At 52.8% G+C, this 12,299-nt stretch overlaps 1 protein-coding gene across 2 annotated transcripts in view; it reads left to right on the top strand.

Annotated features, from left to right (window-relative positions):
* Positions 1-11,636, top strand: part of MGAT5B (mannosyl (alpha-1,6-)-glycoprotein beta-1,6-N-acetyl-glucosaminyltransferase, isozyme B) — a 78,561-nt gene extending 66,925 nt beyond the window's left edge. Inside the window, exons 13-18 of one of the 2 annotated variants that reach the window (XM_006869542.1) lie at positions 3,485-3,640; positions 4,802-4,948; positions 5,100-5,216; positions 9,309-9,383; positions 10,456-10,712; positions 11,423-11,636. In XM_006869542.1, the coding sequence (XP_006869604.1) occupies positions 3,485-3,640; positions 4,802-4,948; positions 5,100-5,216; positions 9,309-9,383; positions 10,456-10,712; positions 11,423-11,621 (951 nt within the window). In that variant the 3' untranslated portion in view covers positions 11,622-11,636. The remainder of the gene's footprint in view (positions 1-3,484; positions 3,641-4,801; positions 4,949-5,099; positions 5,217-9,308; positions 9,384-10,455; positions 10,713-11,422) is intronic. The other variant, XM_006869543.1, reaches the window with a different exon arrangement.
* The last annotated feature ends 663 nt before the right edge of the window (positions 11,637-12,299 follow it).

Below are 12,299 nucleotides of genomic sequence, written 5' to 3'. Positions count from 1 at the left end.
AGGTCTTTTCTTTTTTTTTTTTTTTTTTTTAATTGCTTTTCATTCTGGCTTAGATTTCTGCGATTCCATTTGGCATCATTATTCTTATACAGAAATAAGACACATTTCCTCCTTCTCTCCTCTTCTCCACCTGCTCCTTCCATTTATGCCCATCCAGTGCTCCAATGTCATTTGCTGAAAACCAAGCCCAAACCCAGTGCCATGGAGTTGATTCCAACTCACAGCAACCCTGCTGTCAATCCTCAGGGAGCAGAAAGCTTCACCTTTCTCCCTTGAACTGGCTGGTGGGTTTGAACCGATGCCCTTGTGGTTGCAGACCAGTACTGTGCCTACAGCAACACCAGGCTCCTATTTGTTGAACAGACTAGCTTTCTTCACTGAATTACCTTTGTACCCTTGCCAATGATCAATTCACCCTGTCTGTGTGGATCTACTTTTCTTCTAGTCCACTGACCTGTTTTTCTGTCTGGGTACCAGTACCTCACTCTCTGGATTATGTAGTTTGATAGTACGTTTTGAAATCAGGTAGTATACACCTGCTAACTTTGTTGTTCTCTTTCAAAGTCATTTTGTCTGTTCTAGGTCCTTAGCATTTCTTTGTAAATTTTAGAATCAGCTTGTCTGTAGCTACAAAAATCCTGCTGGGATTTTTATTGCGATTTCTTTGGTTATTTATTTTTTTATTGAGTTCTGGAAAATGAATGTGAACATTTATGGAAATAATATCAGGTCAAAGAGGATGCTGTCTTCTTCCAGAGAGGATTTATTTTTACGTTTGGCTTGCATCTGGGGGCCCGAGCAATTCTGATCACCGTAAAACAAGGTTATTGATTGCAATGATTTAAAACAGATTTTAGCCCCTGCAAGGGCTAGTCTTAAGTCTGGGCCATTCCGTCTTCCACACTTAAGACTCAAACTGCAGAGCCCCACCTGGGCTCCCCGTCCTAGGTCCTGAGCTGTGAGTTTCATCCCCCAGCTCTGCAGAGCTCAGTTATGCAGTCTCTGGAATCAGCAGATGCCCTAAGGGGAAAGCTGACCCAAATGTGAGACTGAGAGGCTCAACAACTGTTTGCCTTCTGCTCATGGTCTTGTGATTTATCTTTATCCCATTTCTAGAAGCCCTAGTGGCACAGTGGTTAAGTGCTTGGCTGCTAACAGGTCAGCAGTTGGAACCTGCTAACTGCTATGGCAGCTGCTTCCATAGAAATGTACAGCTTTGTAAATCCTATGGGGCAGTTGTACTCAGTCTTACAGGGTCGCTGCGAGTGGGAATGCCCTCAGCAACAGTGGGTTCAGTTTGGGGTACACTTCCATCACCTTCAAGCAGATGTGTTTTCATCTTCCCATCTTTCTCAGCTGTTCTCATACACAGGATTGGTACGTGGTACCTCGTCTGACAGGCAGTTCAAGTCCACCCAGAGGCTCTGAGGAAGAAAGGACCTGGTGATCTGCTCTTATAAAGCTTGTTGTTATAAATGCTGTTGAGTCTATGTCGACTCATAACAACAGTTTATAGGGTTTCCAAAGACTGGCTGGTGGGTTTGAACCACCCACCTTGTGGTTTGTAGTCTAGGGCTTACCCTGCAATGCCACACCATGACTTCTGTGAAGATTTCCAACCCCCCAAAATCAAACCAACTGCCATCGAGCCTAGCAACCCTACATGGGCCTTCATGTGGGGCAGTTCTGCTCTGTCGTAGGGGCTCGTTATGAGGGGACAGAGACTCCACCGCCCCCAATAACAGTACGCTGACACCAGAAGTAGAAATCCTTCTTATGAAAATTTTATAATTTTATTTGAAAAATATGAATTGTTAACAATTATTTTGATGTCCCTTCCTAATGTTCATAGGGTTGGTGTTAGACTGTGACTGATAGACTACAACCCACCTGAAATTCCTTGCACTCTGACCTTAGGGCTGGCCAGCAGCCCGGGGAGAACCGTGGCTCTTTCTCTCTGGCCTGTTTGCCTGCTGGGAACTAGCCCTCCTGAGAAAACCCCCTCTCCATCCTTCTCCAAGATGTTGAAGCTACTTTCTTCTCAGCTTATTCCTTTTTCTCATCCCTGAGCCAGCACACCAGTAGCAGGACTGTATGTTCATCCCCATCAAGATCCCCCATCCCCATCTCCTACACTGACCACAGTTCCCAGCTCAGGACCCTGGCCAGAGGGTTAGCATGGATGTCCCAAGGCTGAGGTGTTACTTAGTCCTATTCTACCTCCTTTTGTCCCCGTCCCCCACAGACTGGGTCTGTTTCCCAGTCTTCTTGGACTGGAAAGGAACTAGAGCCTGAATTTTGGATTCTTGGATCTGGAAGTCTGATCCTTCACTTGTTTCAGGGGTTTTCGTCCACAGGTGTCCTCCATGAGGATAAGTACTTGGTCTTGTCCCCGCTGTATTCCCAGCTCTTAGAACAGTGGCAGTATATAGTTGTTGTTGTTGTTGTTGTTAGGTTCTGTTGAGTTGGTACTGACTCATAGCGACCCTATGCACAGCAGAACAATACACTGCCTGGTCCTGGGCCAACCTCATGACAATATGTCCGAAGTATGAGAGACGAAGTTTGGCCACCTTGGCCTCCAAGGAGCACTCTGGCTGCACTTCTTCCAACGTAGATCTGTTGGTTCTATGGGCAGCCCATGGTACCTTCAATAGTAGGTGCTCAATAAGCGCACGCAGCAGGAGCAGATCGGTGGGTGGTTGGATGAATGGATGGGTGGGTGGGTGGATTGGATGGATGAGGAGATGGACGAGTGGATGGATGGGTGGGTGGATTGGATGGATGAGGAGATGGACGAGTGGATGGGTGGGTGGCTAAAGGAGTAGATGGGTAGATAGATGGGATGGATGTTGGATGTAGATGGTTGGATGTGGATGGGTGGGTGGGTAGAGTGGATGGATGAGTAGATGGATGATGGGTGGATAGAGTGGATGGATGAGTAGATGGATGGATGAATGGATGAGCAGGTGGGTAGATAGATGGAATGGATGTAGGTGGATGGATGAGTGGGTAGACGGCATAACTGAATAAATGGGTGGATGGATGGGTGGGTGGGTAGGTTGGATGAATGAGTAAGTAGTAAATGGGTGAATAGATGGAATGGATGTAGATGGATATGAGTGGATAGATGGATGCGTGTAGATGGGTGAGTAGGTAGATGGATGGATGGTTCCAGCTATACAGAACTCTGGAGTACATCAGCAGTTCTTGGAGGCTATCAGTCTTCAGGGGAAGCCAATTAGACCTCATAGCTCCGCTCTGATCTATTTAAATGTTGGTCCCCATGGAGTTTCTTTGGAAAGAAAACTATTTCATGGCTGAAAATAGTTCTGAAACCTTTCCTCTAGTCCAGCCTCTGAGAGGAGAGGGGCCTTGCCTAGGGTCACACAAGTGGTTCATGGCAGACTTGACTCGGTCCAAGTGTCTCCTCCACCCGCTTTCACTTCCATGGTGAAGGCCAGCTTCCCATCTCCTCTTCCAGGGGCAGGAGAAGTTCCTGAGCACCCTGAACAAATACATGGAGATCCACGGCACCGTGTTTTATGAGACCCAGCGGCCCCCTGAGGTCCCGGCCTTTGTGAAGAATCACGGCCTCTTACCCCAGCCTGAGTTCCAGCAGCTGCTGCGAAAGGCCAAAGTAAGCCAACCTGTCACCTCCTGACCCCAATCTGGTCAGTGTGCTTGTCTCACCTGCCCGTCCACCTGCATTCTGCTCCCTGGGCCCTTTGCCAGGCCCTCCCGGTGGTCACCAGCGAGGGGAGGCCTCCCAGTGAATGGCACCAGGCTGGGTTGGCTGAGCTGAGGTACAGTGATGTGGCAGATAACTGGACTGTCCACCTTCCCCCCACTCAGGATCCATCCAGCCCACTGCACCACTGGATCAGACCCAGTAGAAGCCTCTGAGGACATGGTAGGGAAAGCTGGGAGAGGAGTCCTTGCTGCAATTCTACCAGACCCCTTACTCCCGACTAACTGTACCTAGCAGTCCCCGAATGGTGCCTTCTGAAGCAGTGGTTAGCACGGTGGCCCCTGTGACTGGACTCAGAGTTGTCTGCTGAGGCTGGAGAGTCTCTAGCAATCTTCTAGTCTGACTCCTGCCCTGACTCTAGCTCCTTTGCTGGGCTTCTTAGGTGTATATGGAGAAGAAGGTGTCTTTCTGCAGTGTGCAATCTGAACAACCAAACACAGCAGCCTTGCTGGATTCAGAATCCTTAAGAACACTTCCAGGGGCAGGCTGAAGGTTAGATGAAGTGCTGAATAGGTGTTGTTAGGATGAGGGCATTTTTGAAGTCAACCAAAGGTGTGAGTCTGTGGTCTTCTAAACCTGAGACCCTTGACCTCCTGGCCCCCCAGACTGAGAGCCTGTTAGAACAGGAAGTGGCCACTGAGATTACCTGATAAACCCAAAGCCGCTGCCTGCTGTCAAGTGGACCCCGACTCCCAGGGAGCCTATCACAAAGCAGAACTGCTCCCTAAGGTCTCTGAGACTGCTGGTCTTTTCAGAAGCAGACAGCCTCATCTTTCTCCCCAGGAGCAGCTGGTAGGTTCAAACCATCAACCTTTCTGGTTAGCAGTTGAGCACTGTAACCACTGTGTCACCGAGTGCCTTAGGAGATGATGTCGTAGGGCCCGTCATTTCACAGTGTGGAAACCAAGGCCTAAAGAGCAGAAATGACTTACCCATGCATGTCACCGAGCTGGCCCAGCTGACCAGCTCCTAGCCTTGCCCCAGCTTCCTGGGACTCAGGAGCCCTGGTGGCCCAACTCCTCTGGTCACTGTCCCCTCCACTGTGTCCAGCTCTTTATAGGATTCGGCTTCCCCTACGAGGGTCCCGCCCCGCTGGAGGCCATCGCCAACGGCTGCATCTTCCTGCAGTCCCGCTTCAGTCCGCCCCACAGCTCCCTCAACCATGAGTTCTTCCGAGGCAAGCCCACCTCCAGAGAGGTGAGTGGGGTTGCCTGACCCCAGGTGGGGAGGGATGAGAGCCCTGGCAGTTTCTGGAGGAGGGAGACAGGCAGGAGGCAAAGGGAGTGATGGGGGCTTGGGGCAGGTGCCTCCCTGCCCTGGCCCAGCACCTGTTTCCATCCTCCTCCAGGTGTTCTCCCAGCATCCCTATGCAGAGAACTTCATTGGCAAGCCCCATGTGTGGACCGTCGACTACAACAACTCCGAGGAGTTTGAAGCGGCCATTAAAGTCATCATGAGGACACAGGTGAGACTTGGACCCAGGCAGGGCTGCCCGCTCACCATACTGTGGTCCTCCAGGTGACACAGCTCTGGATTGGACGATGGATCTAGGGCTAAAGTAGGCCCCACTCACCAACTGTGTGTGCATAGAGGGGACGTCTTTGTGTCGTGAGCAACCAGAGACGCAGCTATGTAAAACAACACCTATGAGGCAAAGGGAGTGATGGGGCCAAGTCTGAACTTGCTGAATGACTTCACACAGCTGGTGATGGGCACTTCGATGGTGACTAGTGGCGCCCAAGGCATGTGCCAAACCTACCACACCTTAGATTCCCCCTAAAACAATCTGTACAAGCTTACACAGCAGCCCTGGTTTCAGAATTGTTTATGGAGTGCCTACTGCGGGGCCAGGCACTGTGATGCGACTATATCGAGTTAAGGTGCTGAATATATGTTTTCAGGGTGAATGCATGCAAGGGTCAGACTATATGTCTCGGACTATCACGGACATACAGATCTCTGGGAATCTCGTTAAAAGGCAGGTTCTGATTTTGCTGGTGGGGCTGAGACCTGCGGCTCTTACAGGCTCCACCTGGGAGGATACCCATGCTGCTGCCCCATGGACTACACTTTGAGTAGTGAGGCTGTGGGACACTCTGGATCTTCTTCCCAGTGTTCTAGCATGGGTGTGCATCAGTGCATGTGTGGGTGGGGGCTTGTGCCTGAACAGCCTGTCTCCTCTGCAGGCACCACTGTGACCCCTCTGGCTCATGTGTCAACTGGGGGGGGGAGTCAGGCTGTGTGGATGGGCTGCTTGTCCTGGCCTGTGTGGACCACTTCTTACTATAGCTTGAACACCCTCCTTGAGTGTCTTCCCAACACCACATTCATCATGTGTCCCCTTTTTATACCCATCCTTCAGCCTCTCTCCCTCAGCTCTTCCTCATGCCCCATCCCCTCCCCTCACCATAGCAAGCCTCCTGGCTCTGGTCCAGAAGGACGCAGAGGTGGGAGGAAGACTTCAAAAAACTTCCCATCCCCAGGTTCAGGTCAACTGACCTCAAATATAGCTCAGTAAACTAGATGAGCAGTGCCCAGCCCTGGGGTCAAAGTGCTCCGTCCGCAGACCAGAAGGGCATGTGTGCAGGGGCACAAGCCATAGGCAGTGGAGGTGCCCTTGCTAAATGCCGCCAAGTCAGTTCTGACTCATGGTGACCCTGTATAGGGTTTACAAGGAGCAGCTGGTGGGTTTGAACTGCCAACTTTGAGGTTAGCAGTCCCATGCTTATCCTACAGCACCAGGCCAGAACATGCATAGCCACATATACACATATGTGCGCACACACACACATTCATGTGCACATAAGCAGATACACATCCCCTGTTTTGAAAATTTCCACTACTTTTCCTTTCATTATCAGTATCTTTATCAATCTGATCTTTGAACATCTGTGAGTAAATAAATAAATGGAAACATCTGCAAGCCATGTTCTTCAGCACTATGGGAGTACTCATTACTGACAATAAGATGCACAAAACAGCAGACAGTTGTGAGGTTTGTCTTAACTCAAATACATCAACAGGAAATAACTGTACTGCAAATCTATCAAGTGGGGCTCCACACCAGCCATGCCCTCTGCCCTCTGCCCTTCCCTTCTGTGAGTCCCACTCCCTTAAAGACCGTTCACACCCTCAGGCTGCAGAATTACAACATTAGTGCCCCAAGAAATACCCGGGGAGATGGTTAGCATGCAGGTTCCTGGTTCCATCTTGTGATTTAATAGAACTGCCTGGAGCCCTGGAACCAGCATTTAAAATAAGCACCCTGGGTAACTCTGAGCATCCTATTTTAGCTCTCGGCATCCGTGGGTGCTCAGGTATGCAGTATTTCATGGGGGAGGTAGAGGGGGAGAAAGGATGAGCCCAACCTAGGACGAATAAGAGGGGGGTCCTTTCTGGAATCCCTTGGACTCGGTGGGTTTGCCCATTTTGGCATCTCTCTGTCCACAGCAACGCCGTTCAAGGTGACAGGAGGTGAAGTGTGTCCCTCCTGGCTCCCCATCCCTGCCCTGCCCCCTTGTAATTACTGCAGCTCCAATTCCCAGAAGGCCCCGCACCTGTCACTCTGTCAAGACTGATTATGGTACACACCTGTAATTAGACCTAATGGGGGTAATTTCCAGGCCGGCGAGCTCCTCTGGCGGAGATTTATGGCAGCCAGGTCACACTGGGAGTCTCGTGTCCAAACGGAGCCTTTGAATCACCATCTGACAAGGGCTTCACAGGGGAGACTTGGGGGGTTGCTGTCATGGGCAGAGGGAGCAGCATTTGGAGAGGGAGAGCTCATCGCCAGGGGGCTTTTACCATCCTACCTTGGTGCCTGATGCCCGAGGCACCCTCAGAGGTGCCCTGATGCCATCCTGAGTGTCCAGGGCGAGGCAGGGCCTTCTTGAGTCATTGGGACAAGGTTGTGCCCAGGGCAGGGTTCTCATGCTGCAGTGGGATATGAAGTGATGTCTGAACGGGGCTTCAACGCTGCTGCCTCATGACTTACAATGCTGGAGGAAGTCCTAGCCCGGAGCAGGTCCACAGAGCAAGTTGGTCCCAGGGACCATCTGCTTCCCAGGGACCCACCTGGACTTGAGTCTTGAGTGTGGGGACAACCCCTTGGTGGTGGGCTGTAGGACAAAGGACCCAGCATGGTCATGGAGCCATCTTGATACCCCTACCCAGATGGGGAAGAAGAGGTGGGGTGGGCTTGAGGTCAGCAGTTAGATCCCACCACCAGGGCCATTATACCTGATTTCTGCAGCTGCTGGGGGAAACCGCTGGGCCAGGACCTCATGTTTGGTAAGGTGGAATGTCAGAGAAAAAGAGGAAGACCCCCAGTGAGATGGATTGGCAAAGTGGCAGCATCAATGGGCTCAAGCATGGCAATAATTGTGAGGTTGGCCCAGGATTGTACAGTGTTTCGTTCTCTTGTGCATACGGTCGCTATGCGTCGGCTCCGACTCGATGGCACCTAACAATAACAACTATATACCCAAACTCAACCTGTTGCCATCGGTCAATTCCAACTCTTGGTGTCTCTGCAGGACAGAGAAGAACAACCCCCTAGGGTTTCCAAGGTTACAGTGTCTTTCTGTTTTCTGGGCATAGACGAGTGAATGCTTCCAACATTGCTTTTATTTGCTGAAACATCTCAATTAATATTGCACTAATTCCTTCAATGCAGCTTGGACTTCGTCCTTCGATACCATCAGCTTTTGATCACATGCTATCTCCTTAAATGGTTGAGTATCAACCAATTCTCTTTGGTACAGGGACTCTGTATTCCTTTCATCTTCCTTTGATGCTTTCTGCATCATTTAATATGTTGCCCATAGAATCAATCAGTATTGCAACTCGAAGAATGGTTTTTTGTTGTTTTTTTTTTCCAGTTCTTTCAACTTAAGAAATGCGTTTTGTTTTCTAGCTCTAGGTCTTTGTACTTTTCATCTTTCCCTTGTGAAGAGGCTGATGGGTTCAAACCATAGATCTTTCAGTTCCTGGCCTAGTGCTTTAGCCATAGTGCCACCAGGGCGCCTTGTTAATAGTGAGCCTGGATTCAATAGTGAACAAGCCATAGTCTCCACCTTGAGGGAGCTCATGGCTCATGAGAGGCCCGTAGGAATGAATGATAGCAGGTTCATTAGTTCTGCTGGGGAAGAACTGGATGCTGGGCTCCTGGACTGCTTTGGAGGAGGTGAGATGGAAGGATAGATCTGGGTTGGCTCTGAGAAGAGTTGGTGTGGCAGCCCACGGAGCCCTGAGCCACCAAGCCCTGACCCCTATGAGAAGAAGCTCAGTGTGGCTGGGACATGGGGGCCAGGCAGAGAGATGGGGATCAGATACCCATGCCTCATGGGTGTCCTGGGAATGAGGACTCTGAGTGGGGGAGGCAGGGGGAGGCGCAGGTGGTAGGGGAGCTTGGTAAATTTGGGATAACACTGTGAGAAAGCCCACCAGGTCTTTTCCCCCTTGTGGAACAGGGCAGACCACGCCCCCTCCCCAGCAGCCCAGCCAGGCCTGGGGAATTTGGAGCTCCTGCTTTATGGGTCTGCACTCTCTCCCACAGGTAGACCCCTACCTGCCCTATGAGTACACCTGTGAGGGAATGCTGGAGCGGATACACGCCTACATCCAGCACCAGGTAGGAGAGCCCTGTGCCCCTCCTTCTAGGCACGTAAACCCACTCAAACCCATTGGACAAAGGAGGGACCGAGCAGCTGCCCACAAAGAGGTCACCGCTGCCCAGGGCCTGTGCCCCTTAAACTATAACTCTCTCTCAATTATCCTGCCTGTCCTGGCTCCTTCTCAAAACTTGTTCCGTGCTCAGTGGCCAGCCCTGGGAGGTGGACAGTACTGCTAGGAGACCAGGCAAGAAGGCAACCCCATATCCTAAACAGGGAAGAGGGACCAGGTAAGAGTGGCCACTGCTTTGAAAATGTGGCCACTTTGAACACTGCAAAGCATATCCAGGCCAATGACCCCCTGGAAGCTGCCTCCCCTACCTCCCATCTGCTCTAGTACCTGGAGTTGAGGAGGGTGCAACCCGGGTACCCTCTCCCCAGAACCCTGCACCCCAGCAGATCTGAGACCCTGGTCTGCATCACAGCCCAGTGTAGGTGGCCTGGGCAGACGGGTGGCTCTTTGAGACTCAGGTCTTCTGAGTGGTGCCTGAAAGTGGGTTGGCCTGGGTGCTTCATACATACACGTGCGTTTTTTATATGTGGCTTCCCACTTTACCCTGGCCCTGGCTTCACAAATATCAGGGCTGAGAAAGTTTGGCTCCACCTGGCCATTTTACAGCTAGGAATACTGAGGGTTCAGAAGGGTCATAGAGTGTGGCAGGGCCAAGGTGTGTCCTTCATTAAGCTCATAGACTTGGAGCCTCGTAGGCCAGCCCCATCCCTGCCCGGTGGGCAGGGCCACATGGTCCCAGAATAGTAACGATGAACATCATCCTGGAGTGGCCCAATCCCAAGATAGCACTGTGCCTCTAGTACACCGATGTCTTGAGTTCAAATCCTGTACCTGCAGTGACCAGCTCTGAAGTTCAGGCTCCTTGGCCTCTCTGAGTCTCAGTTTCCCCCCTATAGGTGTCTGGAGACATGTTAGTACCCTCTGGGTAGGACTACTGTGCAGAATAGATGAGAGTTCACGTAGGATACCTAGGGGCTGTCACTGTGATTACAAGTCGCATTTTCCCTTCCTCCCCACAGGACTTCTGTGTAGCCCCAGGCCCATCTCCTCTGGGGTCCCGTGGCCCACAGAGCCCTTTTGTCCTGGCACCCAATGCCACCCACCTGGAGTGGGCAAGGAATGCCAGTGTGGTCCCTGGGACCTGGCCCCCCAGTTACTCGCTCAGAGCCTGGCTGGCCGAGGCCGGGAAGACGTGCACTGATGCCTGCCTGGACCGGGGTCTGGTCTGCGAACCCTCCTTCTTCCCCTTCCTCAACAGCCAGGACGCCTTCCAGAAGTGAGTGAGCTGGCCCTCCTCTTCATTCCCCAGCAGCTGGGGGAGCTAGCCCTTTCCAAGGAGTCTGGAAGGGTCCTGGAAGGACCTTCAGCTCTCTGAGCAATGCCCCAGTCCCAACTCACTGTGGAGGCACCCTCCCAATCCTTGTCCCCCACTCCCTCCTGGAGCACCTCTTCCCCTTCCACCTCCTCCCTCAGTACTACCCCTCCCCCTCCCCCAACCCTCTCCCTTTCCCTCAGCACTACCCTCCTCCCTCCCTTAACCCACCCCTCCCCCTCCCTCAGCACCACCTCTCTGCCCCCTCAGCTCCTTCCCCTGCCTCTTTTTCAGTCCCCACCCTTCATTCTTCCTCAGTTCCCCTTCCCTCCCCCTCCCTCAGTCCCCACCCCTGCCCCTCCCTCAGTTCCCTCCTCTCCCTGTCCCTTAGTCCCCTGTTTCCTTCCCTTGTCCCCTGCCCAGTCTGTTTGGGCACCCTCTAGCTTTAAACCTGCTCCAGAACTTCCTCCTGGGGGGTAGGTTGGGGGTCCCAGTAGCAGGTCCCTCTCTTTTCCTCCAAGGGTCTCTGAACAGCTTTTGGGACAAGGGAGCTGTCTCCCTGGTACCTGCTGGAAACCCTTCCTTCCTGGGCCTGGGAGGGGCGGCCATCACCGGGCCGGGGTCTGTGCCTTGGACCACCGGAGGGCCTGACCGGGCAGTGTGGTGCCGTCAAGACTGCAGGTCCCCTGTGACAGCACAGAGTCGGAGATGAACCACCTGTACCCAGCCTTCGCCCAGCCTGGCCAGGAATGCTACTTGCAGAAGGAGCCGCTGCTCTTCAGCTGCGCGGGCGCCAGCACCAAGTACCGCCGCCTCTGCCCCTGCCGTGACTTCCGCAAGGGCCAGGTGGCGCTGTGCCAGGCCTGCCTGTGAGACCCGTGTCCAGCCTGCCCCAGAAGAATGCACCAGCAGATTCGAGCTCCAGCGACGATCACTCCTAGGCTCCAAGCACAGGAGATGGGAGGGCAGTGGACCCCAGTCCCTGATGCCCACACTCGGCCAGGCCCACGGTCTCCTTGGGGACTCACACAGTGGTGGTCAAGGAGGTGTGGGGTGTGGATGCCAGGAGTGGACCATACAGGAGAGGGTCTTTCCTGGGCCCAATAGGGTACCTCATGATGCACAGTCAAGGAGGGAACTGGGCACGCTGGCCTGTGGTCCTCAGGGTCTGAACAGTGGGCCCCAATCAGCTCTGGAAAAGCCAGTCTGGGCCTCACTTCCCCAGGGGGTGGCCAGCCTTGGTCTTCTGGAGGTCCCTGGGGTGTGGACCAAGGGCGCTGAGTGAGGGCAGGGGAGGCCAGGACATCCTCTCAGCCCAGCGCCATGGTGTACTCTATCTTTTGGTCACTTCCTCCTCTCTATGCAGGGGCCCCCCCAGGCCCCAGGTTCAATGATTTCCTTCTCATGCTTGTTCCAACTCTCCTTACTGTGGGCGTCTCCTGAACCAGGCCCTGGCATGACCCTTGATTCCAGACCATAGACTTGTTCCTACAGCCTCAGTCTATTCCCTCCAAAGGACAGGTTTCCACTCCAGCCTTGGAGAACAGATCC

The sequence above is a fragment of the Chrysochloris asiatica genome, unplaced genomic scaffold, assembly GCF_000296735.1.
Source record: "Chrysochloris asiatica unplaced genomic scaffold, ChrAsi1.0 scaffold00132, whole genome shotgun sequence".
Classification (NCBI taxonomy): Eukaryota; Metazoa; Chordata; class Mammalia; order Afrosoricida; family Chrysochloridae; genus Chrysochloris; species Chrysochloris asiatica.
This window is presented reverse-complemented; position numbering and strand designations above follow the sequence as displayed.